The following is a 21,859-nucleotide window of genomic DNA, read 5'->3' as shown; positions in this document are numbered from 1 at the left end:
AATCAACTGTGACTGGATTTTTTTTTGGTGAGGTTTTAATGTATGTCAAAGGAGCCCTGGCCATTGGTGGTCAAGAGCATATCTACTAGCTTAGAAGTTGGCATTTTAAACCTGCCAGCTGCTTCTCAAGAGACGTCTGTTTCAATAAAGATTATACTTTTGGAACCTTACGGGTTTCTGCTCTGCCTTAAGGGTACACGATGTGGTTGAATCATCTCAGTGACGATGGGTTTGCTTTGGGGAAGGACTAGTGATAATTGAGTATGTATACATGTGCTCATTAGCCATTCTTATGTTTCCTTTGAAAAATGGATATTCAAATTACCCAAGTCAGAAATTTGAATTTCAGTCTGTGTGTTTGTTTTTCCTCAAACACCCAGTAGTATGAAGCAGCATACATACTTGAAAGCTTTCCATTTTCTACCTCTTTCGAGGTTGCATTTCCATTTCAGGAATAACATAAATAGATCCAGCCATAGATAACTGATTCATTGTGTGACATTCACTATAAATAGGAATGGTTATTGATTGAAGTCACAAGAGGTTTTTAGGTAGCAAGGATACTATGTACTGTAATTTAGAAATCCATAGCCAACTCAAATTAATAGGTATTTTGAATGGAGTCTAAAATTTTCTTGTGAGAGTACTCCCATTCCATGGTGATACATACATTACCCTAAATTGATGTTTTAAATGTATTTAAATCTTTTTACAAAACAACCTTAACCACCTTCAAAGTACTCTCCATTATACTTAGCACATTTGTCAGATTTGGAAACATTTTTCAAGCTCATCTGTTTGGATGGCTGACAGCACATGCCTCATTTTTCTTCACCTCTTCTACATCATCAAATCACTGTCCTTTTATGTTCCTCTGTGTTCATGGAAACAAAAAGAAGTTGCATGGAGCAAGGTCATTGGAATAAGATGAATGAGGCAAGATAAACATGCTGTTTTTTGCCAAAAGCTGGTGCACTGAAATGGCTACATGAGCAGGTGCATTGTCGTGATGGCAAAACCAATCCCCCATCTACCACAAATCAGATGTTTTTTATCGCACACTGTTATGCAGTCTTTTCAGAACCTTTAAATTCAGACTGGTGCAGCAAACTACAAATGTACTATCCCCCTCACGTCCCAAAACAAATGAGCGTCATCTTGATCTATGATTTCACTTGATAAGATTTTTAGGGGTGAGGTGCTGGTGATGTCTTGCTTGATGTTTGCTTTCAGGGTCATAAGACTAGTACCATGTCCTGTCACCTTTAATGACCTTGGGAAAAAGGTCTAGGTGTCACTGTGAAACTGTTGTATCAAAGCACAGCATGTTTCCAGTTGATGCTCTTTTCCTGGTGAAGCACAAAGTTTGCAGCAACCATTGGCGTTCCCAAATCTTCCATTAAAATTCATTGAACTGAGCTCCAAGATAGTTCAGATAACTTTGCCTTCTCTTCAATGGTCTGCCAATGGTCTTCGAGCACACGTGCTCACATTTTGTTGAGCTTTTTGTCTGTTTGAGAAGTTTATGGACATCCACAAAAAGGTTTGTCATCAGTTGACATTTTATCTTTTGTGAAATGAGAAAACCACTCATACACTTGAGTGGTGTAAGCTGTGTTCACAACAGTTTCTGCAGCATTTTTCCCCAAGCAGGAAACAAAATTGCACAGTCACATGCTGTTCTCTTAAATCAGCCATCCTCTAAAATGAGGTAAAGCGAACTTGCTTTTATGAAATAATTCTCTGTGACCAGAGAGAACCTTCCCAGGCAATGCTACTGTGTTCACTAACTCAGAGGGAGTTGCTATTAGATGCCCTCCTAGTGGGGGGGGGGGGGGGGGGCGGGGATGCGTATTATGAAAGCTCTGCTGGGCTTTTCTCCATATTTTTGGGGGGATGTTGTTACCTCTTCTTATGCTTATTATTTTATTGTCAGTATGCTTTATTTTAAAATTAAATACATACATATTTGTTGTGCTTTTCATGCCATCTGCCTACATCTTTGAATAGAAACCTTTGGAATTGTAGCTATATTTACATTTTTTATTATTTGATCAGAGAGAATTATCTCAGAAACTGCCAACTGTGGAGAGGACACAACAATGTAAGACACATTCTGCCTTTGAGGTTGTACGTGCCCTTCATAATCTGAAGTAGTGTGTCATTTATCTTAATTGGCTGTTATTTGTTTGCCTCATAGTATTTATTGAGTACTTGCAGGGATCATTGAACATGCTGGCCTCAGTCTCCCATATTTCACAAATAAGTATGCATGAGGACAAAAGAGTTGATAAGAATGATTTCAGGTAAATGGCTTCCATTAAAAATAATTTAGATGAGGATTTGAAATACTTAAACCAGCTTTTTAAAAATTTCATATTGACCTAAGATTTAAAAATCATACATAAAATCATTACTACTATTCTCCACTTCTGTCTTGTATTTTATTATTTTTAATCCTTGTATCACCCAAGCTGGTATCTTTGTATGTTATTGACTTAGTTTAGTGTCACTTAGATGACTGCTTGTTTTAAGACACACCTTTAAGTCCCTAAATGCTATTCTTTCTGCTATCCAGGCACCATCTGATACCATTATCACACTTTCTTATAGCACCCATATTTTCAGTGATCTCTTCATGATGGCAAATATTCAGTATGTGTATGTTATAAGGAAGGACTATTTATTAATATATTAGGGCTATGGTTAAGCATGAGCACAAAATACATTCATGTAGCTATGATTTATATATATATATATATACGTAGTTCATTATCCTTTTATTGAGGAACATAAATTATCTCAAGGATTTCAAATACTGCTCATAAAAGGAAAATCTATGTTTATAGAATAGGTTTTTAAAATCAAAATGCATGGATTGTTGACCTATCCAGTTCAAATACTCAAGTGATTAGACACTACACAAATAATGAGGGTTGTAGATAGAGCAGAATTTTCATTAATGTTCAAAACAAAGGCAGAACCATGCCTGCTAGACGGAGATGTGTCCTGAAAAAGTAAAGAAACAGTGACTAGCAATTGTATGGTAATCCCGACCTGCCTTTCCTGGGCATCTTCAAAGGAAAAGATCTGAAGCAAAGTGCAACCGCCTCTAGCTCTGTAACCTTGCTAGAGCAGTCATCTGGTTCTCACACTAGGGCATTTCAGCCTTAAGTCCAAGGAATAGTTCGATTCCTTATATCTGCTGCACATCAGTGTAAGGTAAAAACCAGTTTGCATAGTCGGGTTTCCAAATTGCATTATTTTGGTGTGGCCTATGAAGAATGCTGTGCACCTCAAAAAAGACGGATGGAAAGTTTTGGTGGACATTAGCACATGGCTTGTGTCACCTAGGGCTGGTAGAAACTAGGTCAAAAGTGCCCATTTAGGAAGATAATCCCAGGCTTACTCTCCCCTATGTGTCTGTATAAGTGAGAGGTCATCCCAGCTAGTTTACCCACCAACAGCAGTATAACCACCTTCTTAAAGACAGAACTTCCTCCCTCTACCATTGGACTTGGATTTCCATTAAAGTTCACTGCTCCCCCTTTTAGAAGTGTCTCTTGATATATGGTGACTGTAGAATAATGTTAGTTGGAAGGAACTGATTGGTCTTCTCACAGCATCAGAAAACTGACTCCCGCCTAGGTAAGGTCTCAGTGGTTATTACATGAGGGAGTTCCCCTTAAAAAACAGATTTTTTTTAAAGCTGTGTATTAAAATTTTTTTTACAAAACCTTGTCACTTTGAAAATACTTTCCATTACACTTAATATGTTTGTCAAATCTGCAATTCCAGTCTTGGAAATATTTTTCAAACTCATCTGTTTGGATGGCTGACAGCTCCTCCCTCGTTTTTGTTTTTTTTTATAACCACCTCTTTCTTAGTTGTCAAATCGCTGTCTTTCAGGTCCTTCTGCATTTGCAGAAACAAAAAGAAGTCACACTGAGTGGGGTCAGGTGAGTAAGGTGTGTGGGCAAGAGAGTCATGCTGCTCTTTTACCCCAAACTGGCACACTAAACTCAAAATGTACTGCACGTGGACATTTTTGTTTGTTTTGAGAAGTTGACGGATGCCCAGAAAAAGGTCATCAACTGACATTTCACCCTTTTTGAAATGAGAAAAACACTTGTACATTTGAGTTTTTTCCATAGCGCTGTTTTTGTAAGCTGTATTCAACATCATGACATTTTCTGCCACATTTTTCTCAAGCAGAAGCAAAATTTCACAGCCACACAAAAAATGACCATCACAAAAAATGAGGTTCAAGCGAAATTTTATGAAAAAATTCCCTATGATTAGAGAATCTTCCCAGGCTACGCCACTGGGTGCACTAACTCAAAAGAGTGAGTTGCTAGGTGCTCACTAACTGGGGGAAAATGTGTACTATGAAAGCTTCGCTAGGTGTAGCTTTTTCTGTTTTTTTTCAGGGGGAGAGGTTTACCCCCTTGTATACCCAACAGAGATGCTGCTGGGCCATATGGGATTTCTATTGCCAGTTGTTTTAGGTTGTGTCATATTGCTCTAAACCAGCAGTTCTCAACCTGTGGTTCGCAACCCCTTTGGGTGTCGAAAACCCTTGTACAGGGTTGCCCGATTCATAATAGTAACAAAATTACAGCTAAGAAGTAGCAATGAAAATCATTTTATGGTTGGGGGGTCATCACAACACAAGGAACTGTATTAAAAGGTCGCGGCATTTGGAAGGTTGAGAACCGCTGCTCTAAACAATGGTTATATGTGTTTGTAAAGCTCACCAGCAGTATACAAGTGTTCCAATCTCCACACCCTAGCCAGCATTTTGTTTGTGTGTTTGTTTGATTTTGAATTAGGGTATTGTGGGTATAAAGTGATCTTTCATTGTTATTTTGATAGGCATTTCCTGGGTGGCTAGTGACTGAGAATGAGCGCTTTTTCTTTTTTTCCTTGTCATGAGCACCTTTTCATTGGTTAGCCATTGTGTGTCATCTTTGATGAAGTGTCCAGGTCTTGTCCATTTTTAAATTGGATTGCATGTTTTATCTTATTGAAGTGTTGCAGAAATGTATAGTTTTTAGCAATTCGTGTTTTGCCCATTGGGTTGTGGCTACAGATGTTTTCCCAGTTCAGGAGCTTTCTTTATACTCTTCTGATGAAGTCATTTGATGTGGTGCCTTTTTTTTAGTAGACGTCAGTTATCTATTTTGTCTTTTATTGTGTGTGCTTCCTTTGTTATATTTGGTAGCATGTATATGCCCTTGCAATAGGGCCTTAAGTTTGCCCCAATTTACTCACAGATGATCCTTATAGATCTGAGATTTTAAATTAGCTTTTAAAATACTATTCTCTGTTACAAAGTTGAAAACATTTTCTTAGTTTATTGAACTTGCTTTGTTAGAAACTATTTTGGTACTCTATTTTAATGTCCCAGTGTAGAGTCAGACGTAATTCGAAAGTTGGTCTGGTTACATTTTGTTTGAATATTATCAGTCAGTTTGTTGGAAATAGGTAAATCAATTGATTATGATATCAGTTCTTGATACTTAGACACCTAATTACTTTATGTCTTGGGTCCTATATCTTTGCAACTGTTCACACCAGCATTTGAAGACCTTGTTTGAACTTTTTCCCAGATTGAGATATAATGGAAGAGAATAGGATTGTCAAGAGAGGACTTCAGAAAGGTCACAGAGACCTTCCATTATCCCATGGTTACATTTTTCCCCACAAACTGTGTGAAACTCGGTCATGTAACTGTAAAGGAGGAGTCTGAAAGACTAGAATTGGGTTCTCTTAAATGCTCAGTCTCTTTTCCTAAGCCTACAGAGTGGGGAAAAATAATCCTCCAATCTTCGGTTTATCTAGCTAGCTATGTCTTCTTGAGCCATAGATAATTACCATATATACTCGAATATAAGCCAACCCAAGTATAACCTGAGGTACCTAATTATTACCTGGAAAACCAGAAAAGCTGATCGACTCAGGTATAAGCCTAGGGTGGAAAATGCAGAAGCTATTGGTGAGTTTCAATAATCAAAACAAATGAAAATAAAATTACTAAAAATTGAGACTTCAGTGAGGTAATGTATTTAAATATTTATTTTAAATAAAATGAAATAAAAGGGCAAGTGATTTAACATTAGTAAACCAGCACCGTAAGTGGGAAATAGGTTCAACAAAAACAATAAGGTATCAACAATGATACCTTAAGAGTACTATTCCCTGAGCTCAATCAGCAACCAAGCTAAAATGTAAAGAGTTAAAATCTTTCAAAACTGGATTCCTCATCATCATCCTTATCCCAATGCAGAGCTCCAGCTGGTGTGAAGTCATCATAGACGCTGTCCTCACTGAGATCGCCGTCATCACCATCACTGCTGTCATTTTCACACACAGTGCAGTCTTCACTGCCATCCATAGCATTACTAATACTACATTTCTGGAAGGCACGTCGCACCATGTCTTCTGGAATGTCTTCCCATGCATCTCGAACCCACTTTGCTATTAACTATGTCAGACTTCATGAGATTTCCTCCTTTTGTTAGTCCATTCATGCCACATCCTTCGTACACGGTCTTTAAAAGGCTTATTCAAAGATATATGTCACAGGACAGCTCTGATTGGTTAGATGTGAGCAAACAAACATTCTAAGCCCTGCAGTGTCAGCAGGGCTTTGAATGAACAGCAGAGAAACGCAGTCAGCTGTGAGATAACGGGCGCTCCTTGTGTTACCTTGAGGGGGCGGGGCAGCGAGATGTTACACCTCCCTGGGGGACCACTGACCCATGTATAAGCCGAACCCATTTTTCAGCACATTTTTTTGTGCTGAAAAACTCGGTTTATACACGAGTATAAACGATAAGTATAATAAATTTTATTAAGAGACAATAGATTAGATTCTTTTTATTATCTAGTGAATACCTAACCTCTTGCTGATTCCTTTTTCCCCGTTCATTTACTTTTCAGTGGTTTTCTTTGTCTGTAACATCAAAGATACTTTATACAGGATATTTAGGGAAGGAAAGAAACCCATTGCTGTCTACTTTTCATTTGTGACTTTACTTGACTACTTTTAAAGTTACTTAAAATTCTTCCCAAAGCCAACTTTCTAAAAACGAAATAACTAATAATATGTCACTTGATTTTACTAGTTTGTACACACACACACACACATATAAATAAAATTCACCTCCTCCTCCTTGTGGTAAATATTTAGTTTTATATCATCTTACTTACTCTTCCTAATTCCTGATACTAGTTTACCAAAGGGAACTTAAAAATCTCAAATAGATGGGGTTTGCAAAAATTAGAAGATTTGGTTAAGTTTGGATTGCCTGTAGAGCCTCCAACATAGTCCTAGAGACTGTATGCAGATCATGAGACACACCCCTAGAGACTCTCCTCACTTGTTTGAGGTGGGACCTAAGCATTGAAAGTTTAAATCAACATAGATTTTAATAGGCTTTTAAACTTAATCCACTTTTAAAAGAAAAGAGAAATGTTCTGGGGTTATTATTCTAATACACAGTCAATATTGAAAACATAGTTCTAATCTTACCAGTCAAGTAACCAATTATATGAGGGGGCTTCAAAAAATTTGGGGAAAATGGAATTAAAAGATAAAATTTCCCAAGTGCTTTTTGACACCCCAGTATATTGGGATAGGTAACATAATTTATAACAACAATTTGCCTCCATATTATAGTTTATAGTGTGTGAAATACTTTCATATGAGATTTTCCTAAGTACCCTGAAAGGCAGGTAAGGATAGAGATCTTCTCTATTTTATAGATTACATAATGGTGTTCAAACATTTGTAACAGATGTTTGCCAACTATAAGTTAATTGATCTTTGCAGGACATTCATTTACATGAGTAATTTTTGCCTGTGGCCCAGTTCTCTAAATTAGCCTGCCACAAAATCCTGAAGGCACAGAGCTTGCTTCAAGCGCACAGTGAAGCTCTCCGGTTTCCCTGGCTTACCTTAGGCTAGGCGTCTTACAGAGCCTTATTGGGAAGACTTGATAGCATAAGTGCCAGGTATCACATGCCTGAGCATCAATGTAAATTAGAAATAGAGCTGGTTGGTTTTTTTGGTTTCGTTTTCTATCAAGAGATTGGTTGTATCCTCTAGTGAATTTCTTTTTAATTACTTTCATTATGTTAGTGTGATATATTTAAATAATGAAGTAATGATAATCAGATATGATGGTAAGTAAAAAAGTACTGCGCCCCAGTTAGCAAACAATACCTTAGGAACAACTAGGGAATTAAAATCAACAATGAGGAGGATGTAGAGATCCTGGGCATGTTGGGGCAACAGCAGAAGAAGGCCACGCACGATGGTGGGGCAGGAAAAAGGTAAAAGGAAACAGGAAAGATCTAGGAAGCAAAGCTATGGATAGAGGTAGAAACACAGGTTCGTACATATGTAAATACAGTAATTCATGAAAATAGAAGTATTGCCTTTGTACATATATTTACATGGCAATACACTGAGGTACTGGACTGACTGGGCCTCTCCTCAAGCCCTGCCTCAATGCAAGAACACTTTGTTCTAACAACCTGACATTCTGAGATGCTCACACTCCTGGCACAATCACTGAAGACAAAATGGGTGTATGAACAAATGTGAAGAAAGCAGATGGTGCCTGGGTATAATGTCTAGGGAGTGGAAGGCTTGAAGTTAAACAAGTAGCCTTCTAGCAGAGAAGCAGAAAGACCACAGGGAAGAAGCACACCAGCCTGTGCGATCATGAGATGTCGATGGGATCAGGTAAAAGGCACCAGAAGACCACAAACAAACAAACACAAAAAATCATTGTTTAGAACAAGGGGGGTCAGAGCAGAGACCCAAAACCCATCTGTAGATAGTGGGGCAGCCCCTCACAGAAGGGTCCCAAGGAAGGCATGAGTCAACCAGGGTGCAGTGTAGCATAGATAAAACAATATTATTCTGGTTCCTTGAGACTTCCCTACCCCCACTATCATTGAACCCAGTCCTGCCTTGGATTACGCTTGTGCACAGGTACAAGTAAGAGTTACGTGCTCAAAACAAATGAAATCCAGGAACAGGAATGGGAGTAGTGATACCAGAAGGGTAGGGAGAACATGGGGAAGAGGAGGGGAGGAAGGGGGAACTGATGGCAATGGTTGACACATAATCCCATGCACCTCATGGGGATAAACAACAGAAATGTCATAATTTATTAAGGGATCATGGGGCGGGGGAGCGAAAAAAGCTGTTCTCAAGTGCTCACATAAAAAATGTTTAAACAGTGATGGCAACATATGTACAAATATGCTTGATATAGTTGATGTATGGATTGTTATAAGAGCTGTAAGAGCTCCTAATAAATGATGTTTTAATAATACATAAGTAAATACTGCACCCAAAATCATAGATATATGTACTTGATAACAAAATCTAACAATAACTGGCCTTCATTTTCAAGTGGTGATTGTTGACTAACTGGTGGGTAATAAGTTAGATTAGTAGATTTAAGTAATGAAAATTAGATTGTGAAGCATAGTCAAAAGTATTGCTCCAAAAATTATAGAGACTTGTTATACAGAAACATCGCATTGTAAAATTTTTGATTTTCTTCATATCTCTAAGTAGACCAGTAGCCTTCTAAAGAAGGCGGTTCCATCTCCCCAACCCTCCCTGATCAATTCTGTGAGCTTTTGCTTACACCGGTCAAGACAGTAGCTTTGGCATCATCAAGGTACTCTAGTTTGTGTATATTATATGTTTGTGTTCGCGACAAAAGAAGCCTGCAGGGAGAGGTGAAGGGTTGTAAGGTAGTTTTCACAATAAAATTTGCGTAGGATAGTTAATCCTCACTACTTTCAAAGAATGAGTTGGTGTAATGTTAGGATGCAAACCTATTTTTTTCTAGTGTAAATTTCCTTGCCTTTTTCTTATCAAGGTAGTTTTCCATTTTCTTAGAGTTTTTCATAATAAATCCCTGTGATTGACCAATATCCTTTGAGAAAAGCTACCAAGATTGCCCCTTTGGAGTCCCGAAAACTTCCTATTACCTAAGTTGACCTCTGTGTTTGAATTTAACTGAACCAGCAGGTCCCCTCACCACTGTTTATTTGGACCAATTTTTTCTTTAAAGGCACCCTAGTAAGACTAAGACAGGTTTATTACTACTTAAACAAATTGCTTGTAGCTGTCCAGTGATTAGAGACATGTGGAAGCATTTTGTGTGGAATAAACTCAATGCGCATATGAACTGGAAGTCTTGTAGCAATACTTTTTGACTCCCTAATGCTTTTATATTTAAGTTAAAATCATTCCATTTATTTAACATAATCAAATGACCGCTTTCCTTAGATATTAGTGCATAGTATTATTCTATATGATATTTATCATGTTAAGCAAATCTTTCACATGTTAATAATGGAATTGTATTGTGTATCATAATCATCTTATAGCAAGCTTGTTATTTGAAAAAATATCTTTGATTTTATAAACTTCCAACCCTAATTTTAATTTTAAATATTTCCACTATCTAATCACTTTTAATTTAGATGCTGAAATACCTCAGTGAATAAGCAGTGTGAAATATTGAATACAAGTCTTTCATTTTTCAAGTCTTTAACACATTTATTTTTGTGCTTGTGCATTCAATCTTACAGGGAATAATTCTAGTAATTTTTTATTGATATTTTCTCTGTAGTCCTAGTTGTCTTAGCTCCTTAAAATCATTGATTACAATGAATAAATTCTTAATGGATATTGATAATATATTTTAAAATTTAAGTTTACTTTCAATAGGATATCTAAAAGAGACTCATTTTGTAGACCAATGTTTTCCTTATTTTGTCCCTAAAGTTAAGTCACCATAGTCTAATTTGAATTTTTTAACTGAGGAAACTATCATTCAATTTTTCATAACATTTTCTGTTTTAAACCCTATGAAAAGTCAAGTTCTCAAAATACATTTAACATTAAATTAAAACATGTCACACTACATGCTTCTGTGTAATTTCCCTCCCCACTTTTATTTACTTTTTAGAAAAAGATGGTGTTTCATTTACATGCAGTGCATGTGGTGGCAAGGGGTCATCGCTAGTACTGAGCAGAGATCCTAGTGTCCGAGTACAGTTCAAGATAAGGAAACAAGAAATGAGAAGCGGAACATTTTGAAACATCAATTAGAACAATTTTATTTTTTTAAGTATGGAAAAATTGCCAAGGAAGTTAATTCTATGTGCTTTAGTTTAACGAAAACCTGAACCTTTATCTACTCTTCTATCCAAATATAGTTTCCAAGGACAGTTGGGTCGTTTTTGTTGTTTTGTTTTGAAGGGAGTATCAATCAAAGAGATAGACCAAAGCAGTTATGGTAGGTTACAGTTTGTCTTTAGCTGATTGCATCTTGAAGACCGTAGTTAATCATTTTGATTTGTGTTATAAATAGAATATTTCGTAGCTCATAAAACGTTTTATGTGACATTTGAATGTTTAAGCATTCTCATTTATAGTCATGATTTGTTGTTACTTGAAAATGCTTTGTATATTTAATGACAAACTAGGGGCCACATCAGTTATTAGTTTCCAGAAGACTACAGAAAATCATATGCACTCATTTTTTTTGAGAGATCAGCCTCATAGTAAAACAAACGTGCAGCAAAAATGTTGACAGAAAAACTTGATTCTGAATTTCAGAAGTTAAAGAAACTTGATGAGATTATAATGTTCACATGAGGCATGTGACTGGCAGATAGTATTTACTATATGTAGCATTGGGAAATGATCAGTGAGTTGATACCAGGGTAGGAAACTATCTGAAGAGCATTTGAGGCAGTTCTTGGACCATGTGCAGGAAGCAAGTGTGAGAAGGGAGAAATTAAGTGGGATTCATAGTAAAATCGACGGGGGATAATTTCAGTTTGCAATCTGCTGGGTAGGCGTACCTTCCAAAACAGAGTATAGTTGTGGTACCTGATGAATTTAGTATTTATTGGGAAAGGCAGGGGTAACATATATGTAACCTATGTAAGTCCATGATTTCCCACACCTTAGAATTATTGAAATTTTAGCTGATGAAAAGTGGAGCTATATTGGTAAGGAATTTAAAATTAGCATAGACGTATGATTTTATTCCCTTGGCAGTAGTGTTCTACCAGATAAGCTACTCCTTTGAGAGGATGCTGCAGGTGACAACATTGTGCACAGTCGAACATTTTGACAGGGGAAACTCTTGGGAACTTTTATCTTTAAAAAGCAACGTCAATAGTAAGATTTCCATTCAACTTCAGTTATATGTTCACCTATATCTTGCCTCCCCAAAATTGTCCTGTGGTAGATAAAATGAGCAGAAATTAAGAGAGCTCTGTAAGGGCACATTATTAATATTTTATAAAAATACTGCTGCTACGATTGCAGGTCCTTTTGGAATAAATCATGGGATTGAGCTTCATTCAGATGTGGTCGAATATGCCAAGGAAAAGCTGGAGAGCTTCATCAGAAATAGTGATAGCTTTGATAAGTAAGTATATTTGTAGCTTTGGTTGAAAGTACTTGAACAATTATATGTCTTAACATCTGTTTCTCTACACCATTAATTTATTAATTACCCTGAATTGTTAATTTGAACATAGCAAAATTAAGTATGCTATAAAAATGAAAGAAATAAGTTAGGAAAAGTATGCTATGTTATACTTTCATTTTATGTAAATATAGTAAATTATAAGTAAATGAAATGACCTTTGCAGTTTTGTGTTACCATACTTTATGAGTAGAGTAAGACTCATTCAGTAAACATCATACAGGTTTTAGTTTGTGAGTGTGTGTGTGTGTGTGTGTTTGTTTTATTTTTATTTAATATATAATGGGTAAGGGTTTTTATAATTAGAATATGTGTCTGGAACTGGCTTTATATTTTGGCATAATAATTTAATAGCTCTACTCTATTGGTGAAATAAAGATGATACCTATTGACATGAAAAGGACTTTTTAAAAAATAGTCATTTTATATGTTCAAGAAAAAGAACATAGAAATACATTTGAAGCAGCTTATGGTAGGATTGTGTTTGAGAACTATTTATAAAGGCATTTTTAAAATCAATGTGCTTTCCTTTAGAAAAAGTACTGCATAGGATTTGGCTCTTGGCCTGGCAGAGAAAATGTGTTTTGTGTGCAGTATGACTAGAATTCAGTGTGGTATAGTCCTATGGCGAGCACTCTTGGCAAAGGCCATGGATTTCATGAAATAAAATTTGGAGGTTTTATAGCTCTCGTTTTTTGTGTGTTAATCATTCTTTCAAAAGTAGAAAGCCTTAAGCCTAGGTAGCACAGGTTTAACATATTGTCAGTTTTCACAAGAAAGCTTCAGTGCAAAACACATTCAAACTTCCAAGTTTGATTTGCCAGGAGAAAACCCTCAGTCTTCCCTAAGGCTTGCCGTGGACCTTTAAGGTGAAACCATGGCAGTAGTTCGGTCTAGAGATGAGGATTTCCTCTGGAGACCTTAGAATGGAGGACGGCAACAAGAGAGAGGAGCCCAAGTAACCCTGCAGACTTGTGTTTTCCTTTTTCCTCCCTTTGTCCATCCTCACTCTTTCCCCCTTGCTTTGCCTTTTCTTTCATTCTGTTTACCATTACCATTTGGTATACCTTCTTGCAAACTGACATTTGCATGGTTAAAGACAGAACAATGCTGTTGTGTTGATGGGAAGAAAGAAGATTGAAGCAAAGCCTGTAGTTGCAAAGCCAGGGCCCCTTAGGGGTGCCTAGGCGGACTTGTGATTAGTTATATCAAGGATCAAAGCAGGAAATTAGGTGAATGGAGAAATACTTCAGTTTTATTTATTCTATAGTTGATGGTTATGGATTTGAGCAAGACACTAGACTATGTCATACTCATTTGTTTAATGCCTCCCATTATCTTTTCTTTAGGGAAAAATCATAATTCATATTTTCAAACAGTTGTATTCTTTAGGGAAAAATGAATATTTTAAAACATTTTTAAAGTGTTTTCCATGTGGTTCATATTGTTTCCCAAACAACATGTTTGATAGAGTAAATAGGTTTTAGCACAAATTATTTAATAGGAAATTTGGGTTCAGATTAAATATCTTTTTGTATATTGTTTGTCTTATGAATAGTAATAAGATCAGTACTTAAGATATAAATATGGACAGTCTTAGGTAATTTACTAACAATATATAGTTTCATTGAATTTAAAAGTATTTTAAGAATTTTATGTTGAAACTTAATGAACCCATAGAGATCTTTTAATATAGAAATTTGAATATTGAATATAGAAAATATAAAAGTAATATTTGTAAAAGCAAATGTTTAGTGTCTAAGATCTATTGTGTTATGTGCTGCTGGGTCATATATTAGATATTGCTACATTTTATGTTTTAATTCTGTTTAAATCTTGAATTCACAGAATATACAGTTTGAATCAGTAACTTGGGCAGCACAGAGTCAAAAAGTATTTTAAATCACAAACATATTTCTGTATGTCATATTTAAAGCATTTCTATATCATTTCAAGATAAGCATTGAACAGTCCATAAAACAAATCAGTTTGAAAACTATAAGTATTAAAATGTCCCAATTAAAAAAATCGTTTTATTAGGGGCTCATACAACTCATCACAAGCCATACGTACATCAGTTGTGAAAGCACATTTTTATATTCATTGATCTAATCATTCTCAAAACATTTGCTCTCTACCCAAGCCCCTGGCATCAGCTCCTCATTTTCCCCCTTTTCCCTCCTCCCTCCTCCCTCATGAACCCTTGATAATTTTTTTATAGTTTATAAATTATTATTTTGTCTTATCTTGCCCTGTCTGACGTCTCCACTTTTCTGTTGTCCGTCCCCCAGGGAGGAGGTTATATGTAGATCCTTGTAATCAGTTCCCTCTTTCCAACCACCCTCCCTCTACCCTCCCAGTATCGCCACTCACACCACTGGTCATGAAGGGATCATCCGCCCTGGATTCCCTTTGTTTCCAGTTCCTATCTGTATCAGTGTACATCCTCTGGTCTAGCCAGATTTTAAGGTAGAATTGGGATCATGATAGTGGGGGTGGGTGGGTGGGAGGAAGCATGTAGGAACTAGAGGAGAGTTGTATGTTTCATTGTTGCTACATCGCTCCCTGACTGGCTCGTCTCCTCCCTGAGACCCTTCTGTAAGGGGGTGTCCATTGGCCTACCAAAGGCTTTCAGTCTCTACTCCGCACTACTCGCAACCCCCATTCACTGTGGTAAAATGTATTGTTCTGATGATGCCTGATACATGATCCCTTCGACACCTTGTCATCGCACAGGCTGGTGTGCTTCTTCCATGTGGGCTTTGTTGCTTCTGAGCTAGATGGCCGCTTGTTTACCTGCAAGTCTTTAAGACCCCAGATGCTCTATCTTTTGATAGCCGGGCACCATCAGCTTTTTTCGCCACCCATTAGTCTTATGCACCCATTAGTCTTCAGCAACTGAATCATGGAGGTAAGCACACAATGATACGATTTTTTTTGTTCTTTGATGCCTGATAACTGATCCCTTCGTCACCTCATGGTCACACAGGCTGGTGTGCTTCTTCCATGTGGGCTTTGTTCCTTCTGCTTGTTTGCCTTTAAGACCCCAGATGCTATGTCTTTTCATAGCTGGGCACCATCAGCTTTCTTCACCACACTTGCTTATTCATTTGTTTTGTCTTCAGCAATTGTGTTGGGAAGGTGAGCATCATAGAATATCAATTTAATAGAACAAAATATTCTTGCATTGAGGGAGTACTTGAGTGGAGGCCCAGTGTCCTTCTGCTACCTTAATAGTAAACCTATAAATATATGCACATAGATCTATTTCCCCTTCCTCATTAAATGTTCTAATTTAAAGAAAAATTTTAATTTTTTTTGACACGAGTTATGTTCTATTTTCGTTAATCATACAAACAATTTCATATAGTATCCCAGGGCAAACCGGAGAATTTGTTAGTTCCTTTGGAGACCCAGAGGCTGGTGGGTTCACAGTGCAGCTTGTCACTCAAGCCCATCTTGCAAGTGACTCTTTCTCCACATCAGTCTGGTAGATGATGGAGGGGGTGAATCCTACAGGATTAGGAGATTTCACTGCGCTTCTGCTGCTCAGTGGTCTCTTTGGTCGGCAGGGCGTTCTCCTGCATCTCTGTTTTCTTCAGCTTGGCCTGAATCAGAGCTGGCAGTTTCTCCCATGCCTGGCTTGTCTGCCTTTTTCTTAAAGTACTCCCCAGCTTCTGGCTCCCAGATGAGCTCCGGAGATCCCACTCTGCGCCGCAGCAAGAGACCTTAAATTTGTTTTCATGAACTTGTACAATAAAAGGAAATTTGCTTGTAGTTTTTTTGTTTGTTTTGTTACCATTTTAACAGTGAAATAACGGACCTAATTATGTTTGAATGATATTGTTATGTTAATTGTTACAGTTATCAGCCAAACTTTATTAAATACTTGTTTCTGAAGTTTATAACTTATTTTGAAGCAGTGTCAGTTTAATAAGATAGTCTGGAAATATTGTTGTTAGCTGTTATCAAGTCAGTTCTGACCTGTGGCAACAGAATGAAATTCAGTCCTGTCTTGTATGATCCTCAAATTTGTTCTTATTTTTCAGCCCTTTGTTGGCAGCCACCCTTGTTGAGGGACTTCCTCTTTTTCACTGCCCCTCTCATTTACAAAGCATTATGTCCTCCAGGGTCTGGTGTCTTCTGTCAATGTGTCCAATGTCCTTGAAGTGAAGTCTCACCATACTGTTCCTTTTTTTTTTTTGTAGTCCCACAAAGAATTAGTCCTGAAAACCCACAGGGGCTGGTCTCCCCTGCTCTGTAGAGTAACCATGGGTCAGGATCTACTTGATGGCTGTGAGTGAGTGCTTTTCTATCATCAGTCTTTGTTTTACAATAGAGAGTGAGAGAGAGAGAGAGAGAGAGAGAGAGAGAGAGAGTACGCGCGAGCGAGAGAGAGAGAGTACGCGCGAGCGAGAGAGAGAATGAGAATGAACTGAAGATCAGTATTGGTAACAAATTCCCCTTTGAAAAGCACTTGGAGTTCTCCTTCCCTCCCTCCCAACACAGGCTTCCAAGGAACCTTGGGCCAGAGAAGCACAGGAAACAATCCCTCTGTCATAAATGATGCGATACTCTGCCCAGTTCTTCTTCTTTTAGCAATCATTTTATTGGGGGCTCTTAAAGCTCTTATAACATTCCCTGCATCTTTTAGATTCCTTGGGTGGGAAATACCTAGATTATTGGCTTAGCATGAGAAAGAAATTCATGCCAAAGCCTGCTTTATGATCCAAGTGGGTTTTTATAAAGGACTGAAGAAGTTTCAGGTTTTACAGTTAACTGAACACTGGACTGCACCTCACACATGTGGCGACCTGAGTGGGGGTGGGGAGAGAGACAGAGACCCACTGAGACCACAATACTGACCTGCAGAAGGCCGAAGAGCCTTGGGGAAAAGCCACCATTGTTTTAAGCAGTATTTTGGCACTACGTCTTCTAGGACATATTTCTTTGTTTTTTGGCAGTACATGATACTCTCAAGATCCTTGGCTGATCCCATCATTCAAACGAATTGATTTTTCTGAGCATCGGTTTTGGGAATTTTATCTATTCCAGTTTCCAAGGAGACCTGGTGACACTGTGAACCAGGTGTTGGGCAACTAACCACAGAGTCATCAATTTAAAACTACCAGTCACTCATACAGGAGCAGGATAAGGCTGACTGCCCCATAATGACGTATAGTCTGGAATTCTATATAGAGAGTCATTATGCTTTGGAATCCACTTGAGTGTGTGTGTGTGTGTGTGTGTGTGTGTGTGTGTTTCCCCCCATAAGATAGTGAGTACCAGCAAGTTTAGTAATCAAAATTGATGAAGGGTCATGCAATGGCTCTTTTTTTGTCTTTTGTTATTCAGTTTTGTGGCAGAAATTATAAAAAACTTTTTCTCCCCAGTTACCTTGTGTTTTCATGATTTTGTAATCTGGCTTGATAAACAGATAATTTTTCTGCTTGTGTTCAACTTTTTAAAGTAAACTGAGAGAAAACCTAACAAATGGCAAAGTGATTTTTAAATTCCATTTTTAAGTGAACTCATCTTTTGTATGACTCTTTAAAATAGATATTTTAATTAAGATGTATTGAAATGAATTTATCTTTATGTATTCTTTAACCCTGCTTACTTTTAATTGTGTATATCATAGAATAGATAGTGGATATCTGATAAAAATTCATCAAATCTTGTTTATTGTTTTGGATCTTTATCATATCCTATTTTCCAAAGTATTTTCATGTCATTTATGATTTCAGTTGCATCTTTATTGTTTTCTTACATCTATTGAGGATCATAAGTGAACTTCCAACTATGATACAAAGTAGGAAAGGCAATAAACTAATCACCCTTGAACGATATAATGTTCGCCGACCTTTTAAAAAGTACATGTTTGTGTTTTTGTGTGTATAACTAAGGTCTACATCTTGAAAATAATGTGTCTTCCTTATAGAGGAGCTATCCTTGTTTGCTGGGGCTTCAAAAAGTTCATAGGAGAAGAAAATCATTATCTTAAAGTTGCATTTTTCTACAAACTCTTTGAAGTCCTTTCATACATATTTTAAAATATTATTTCTATGTCATATCTCTGTACCAGAGATGAAGTAATTTGGAGACGCTTCTCTGAATTTCCTGCATTTGAATAAAGGAGGGATGGAGCTGCTATTGCTTTTTTAAGTTGTCATTTGATTTCAAGGGCACTATAAAGCTTCACCAAACTTTCTCCATTAAGGACCATATAGTAAATATTTTTTTATAAGCGAAATGGGTCTTTGTTGCTATTTAACAGCACCCTGGTGACACTCTGGGTTAAGTCAATGGACTGCATACTGCAAGATTGGCAGTTCTAATCCACCAACTGCTGTGGGGATAAGACGAGGCAATCTGTTTCTATAAAGACAAATAGCCTAGGTAACCCACGGGGCAGTTCTGCTTTGCCCTGTAGGGTTGCTACGAGTCGAAATGTGTTCACAACTACTCTGCTCATAGTATGACAGGAAACCGTAGGCAATAGTGTAAATAGATTGGACATAGAGCATTCTAGTAGCAGGTGACAATCTGCACTTAGCACATGGGTCATAGTTTGCACTCCTTTTCCAGTTTTCTGAGAATGAGTCAGTAATTAGTAGAGCTTTGGTGGTGTAATAGTTACAGGTTGGGCTGATAGCCACAAGGTCAGCAGTCCAAAACTACCAGCTGATCCTTGAGAGAAAGATGAGGCTTTCTCCTCCCATAATGCTCTACGGTCTCTGAAACCCACAGAGACAGTTCTCTATGGTCACGGTCATATGGTCACTATGAGTCGGAATTGACTCAGTAGTGATGTTTCAAAAATAGTATATATATGTATGTATATATATAGACCTTCATAGATCTAAATATGTATATATATTAATATATATATTAATTACATATGCTTGTAGTTGACTTGCCTTCTAGAATGCATGCTGTAGGGGGATCTGTCATTCCTTTGACCTTCATAAATCTAGCTGTGGTTTTGGAAGTAACAGATTAGTAGTCTAACAAGTGCTATATAGTCTGATTTATTGCCAGTTTTCTTTCTGCGTAAATGTAGAATAGGACAGTTGTTTCTACATGGTTTCTATATTGTATGTCATACAGAGGGGTATTGATGTGATTGAGATAAACAGTCAGAAAAGGGTCAAAAATAATAGTATCTAATGTTTTATATATTCACTAAGTGACCCTGTACTTTATCAACAAGGTAACATTGGTGTCTATAACATTTCTTTGTTCAAAAATTGGAGCATAACCTGAACTGTCCAGCCTTTCTATAGAACTTAGATATAATCTGGTTCAGATAATCTGTTCTTATATTTCTTCCCACACAAGTGAGCAGCATGAATTTAATCTCACAATTTAGCTGTAGATATGAAAGTCAAAGCAGCATTTTTATAGTTGACTTCCTTCAGATTAAAGGTATGGTGTGCTGTTGTAGTGCTTATGGGCAGTGTACATTTTTAAAAGTACTCAGCCCTGTTCATTAAGGAGAATTACCTGATGTGGGTGAATGGACAATGAATTCCTGTAATTGAGCTGAGTTATAATAATAATTTAAATTACATTGAGATAAAATAGGTGTTTTTCATTAGATTTTAATGTGTTTATTCATAACACTTTAATTTGAATAGGGTTTGCATAATTTTGAGATGAATTTTGATGCAGTTGGAAGGGAAAATACTTGAAAAGGTAAAGTCTCACTGTCTTATTTTAATGGTTTAATTATTGCTCACAAGAGTTAAATGGTATTAATTCTCTTGGAGATAAAAAAGATCATCAGTTCATTTCCCTTGATTCTTTTCACAAAGAAAGATTGTAAAATTTTGTCTTGTTTTAGTGGAGTCTATAGCTCTTTAAACTCATAGCATATATTACGGCAAATTGTTTTAAGGAAAAGAAGCTTTTGTGGTTAATTTTGCAGATGTTTGGATAAGATTTAAGAACCAGGTAGGATTCTTTCTTGTGTCCTTGAAATTGCTTTATTCCATTGGAATAATTGTCTAAAATTTCAATGGCATCATCCTGTGGCACATGATAAATTAAATGTGCAAATTATCAGTCCCACTTCCACAGTGTATTCAAGGGGCATGTTGTTTTTTCTACTCTCAGTCAGCTCCTAGACCTAGACTATCTGTCTAAGAGGGAAGCTGCAGGTCAAGGCTAGGTCACCCTGATCTCCTAGCAGCTTATCAAAAGAATTATGTGGGCAAGTTGGCAAGGTCCCTGCTGTGAAGAACACATCTGTCCATCCCATGAAGAAGATACTCCAGCATGCACCTTTCAAGAAGCACAGTGTTCAGGTAAGCGATGAGAGTCCTATGTTATGTTGGGCAAGAGTGTTCATGATTATCAACCAAATGGTATGCGTGTGTGTGTGTGTGTGTGTGTGTGTGTGTGAAACATTTTCTTATAAATGATTTCCAAAGTACATTTTAATATAGGTATATCAAATAATTTTGCCTCTTTGCATAAGGGAAAGTCTTAAACTCAGTTTTTTGATTTTCAGGATTAAATCAGTATGAGTACAAACCTAAAATCAGTGAATTTTGTGTTCATTATATACAAAATGTAGGACTTTTTTCTGTACATATGTAAAACATCTTGTGATTTAGGAGTGTGAATCATGTCTGAGAAATATTGTTTTAAGAATCTTTAAAAAAATAAGATGATTGCTAGTTTTCATTTTATTTACAGATGTAAAAATTTAATAAACTCTTATAAAGCAAATGTAAGACTAAGGAAAGACTGAATCCAATTTTGTAAGTAAAATTAAAACCCCATAATATGTATCATTTTGGTAGACTTCTTGCCAGTCTTTCTTCTTGGATTTAATTTAGTGGAAGGTTGATGTGAAGAGGTAGACTCAGATTTTCTCCCTCACTATTTCTAACAGATTTTTATGTATAAATATGTAATTTCTATATTATGATGTAGTAACCTGAAGTCTTCCTGATTGCACAGAGATTGCATTTGTGCTTTAAAATACATCTTTTGCCTATAGCACTTTGTGGAAACCTAACTAAAAACAGTCATAACCTTTACGAAAGAAAATGCTTTATTCTCTAGCTCAGAGTAATGAAAATAAGTTGTAATTTACTTTGTTTGATAGCATAGTAGCTACCATCTCAGTGTAGGATTACTCATTAATTATTCATATCCATAAGCATTTATTGTAAAAGTTTTAATTCAATTTTTGAAGGGTTAATGTAAATTGAATGTTGGTTTTTCTATATCCTGATTGGTATGAATTATGTACATCAAACACTATTGAAATATTAGTATCAAATAGAATACAATTGTGTCAG

At 36.7% G+C, this 21,859-nt stretch overlaps 1 protein-coding gene across 4 annotated transcripts in view; it reads left to right on the top strand.

Annotated features, from left to right (window-relative positions):
* PCMTD1 (protein-L-isoaspartate (D-aspartate) O-methyltransferase domain containing 1) overlaps nt 1-21,859 on the top strand; it is a 108,598-nt gene that overhangs the window by 63,711 nt on the left and 23,028 nt on the right. For all 4 annotated transcript variants that reach the window (XM_075549656.1, XM_075549658.1, XM_075549654.1 and 1 more), the window contains one exon: nt 12,383-12,485. In XM_075549656.1, the coding sequence (XP_075405771.1) occupies nt 12,383-12,485 (103 nt within the window). The remainder of the gene's footprint in view (nt 1-12,382; nt 12,486-21,859) is intronic.

Source organism: Tenrec ecaudatus, chromosome 5 (genome assembly GCF_050624435.1).
Source record: "Tenrec ecaudatus isolate mTenEca1 chromosome 5, mTenEca1.hap1, whole genome shotgun sequence".
NCBI lineage: Eukaryota > Metazoa > Chordata > Mammalia > Afrosoricida > Tenrecidae > Tenrec > Tenrec ecaudatus.
Note: the sequence above shows the minus strand (reverse complement) of the source record. Positions and strands in the feature narration are given on the sequence as shown.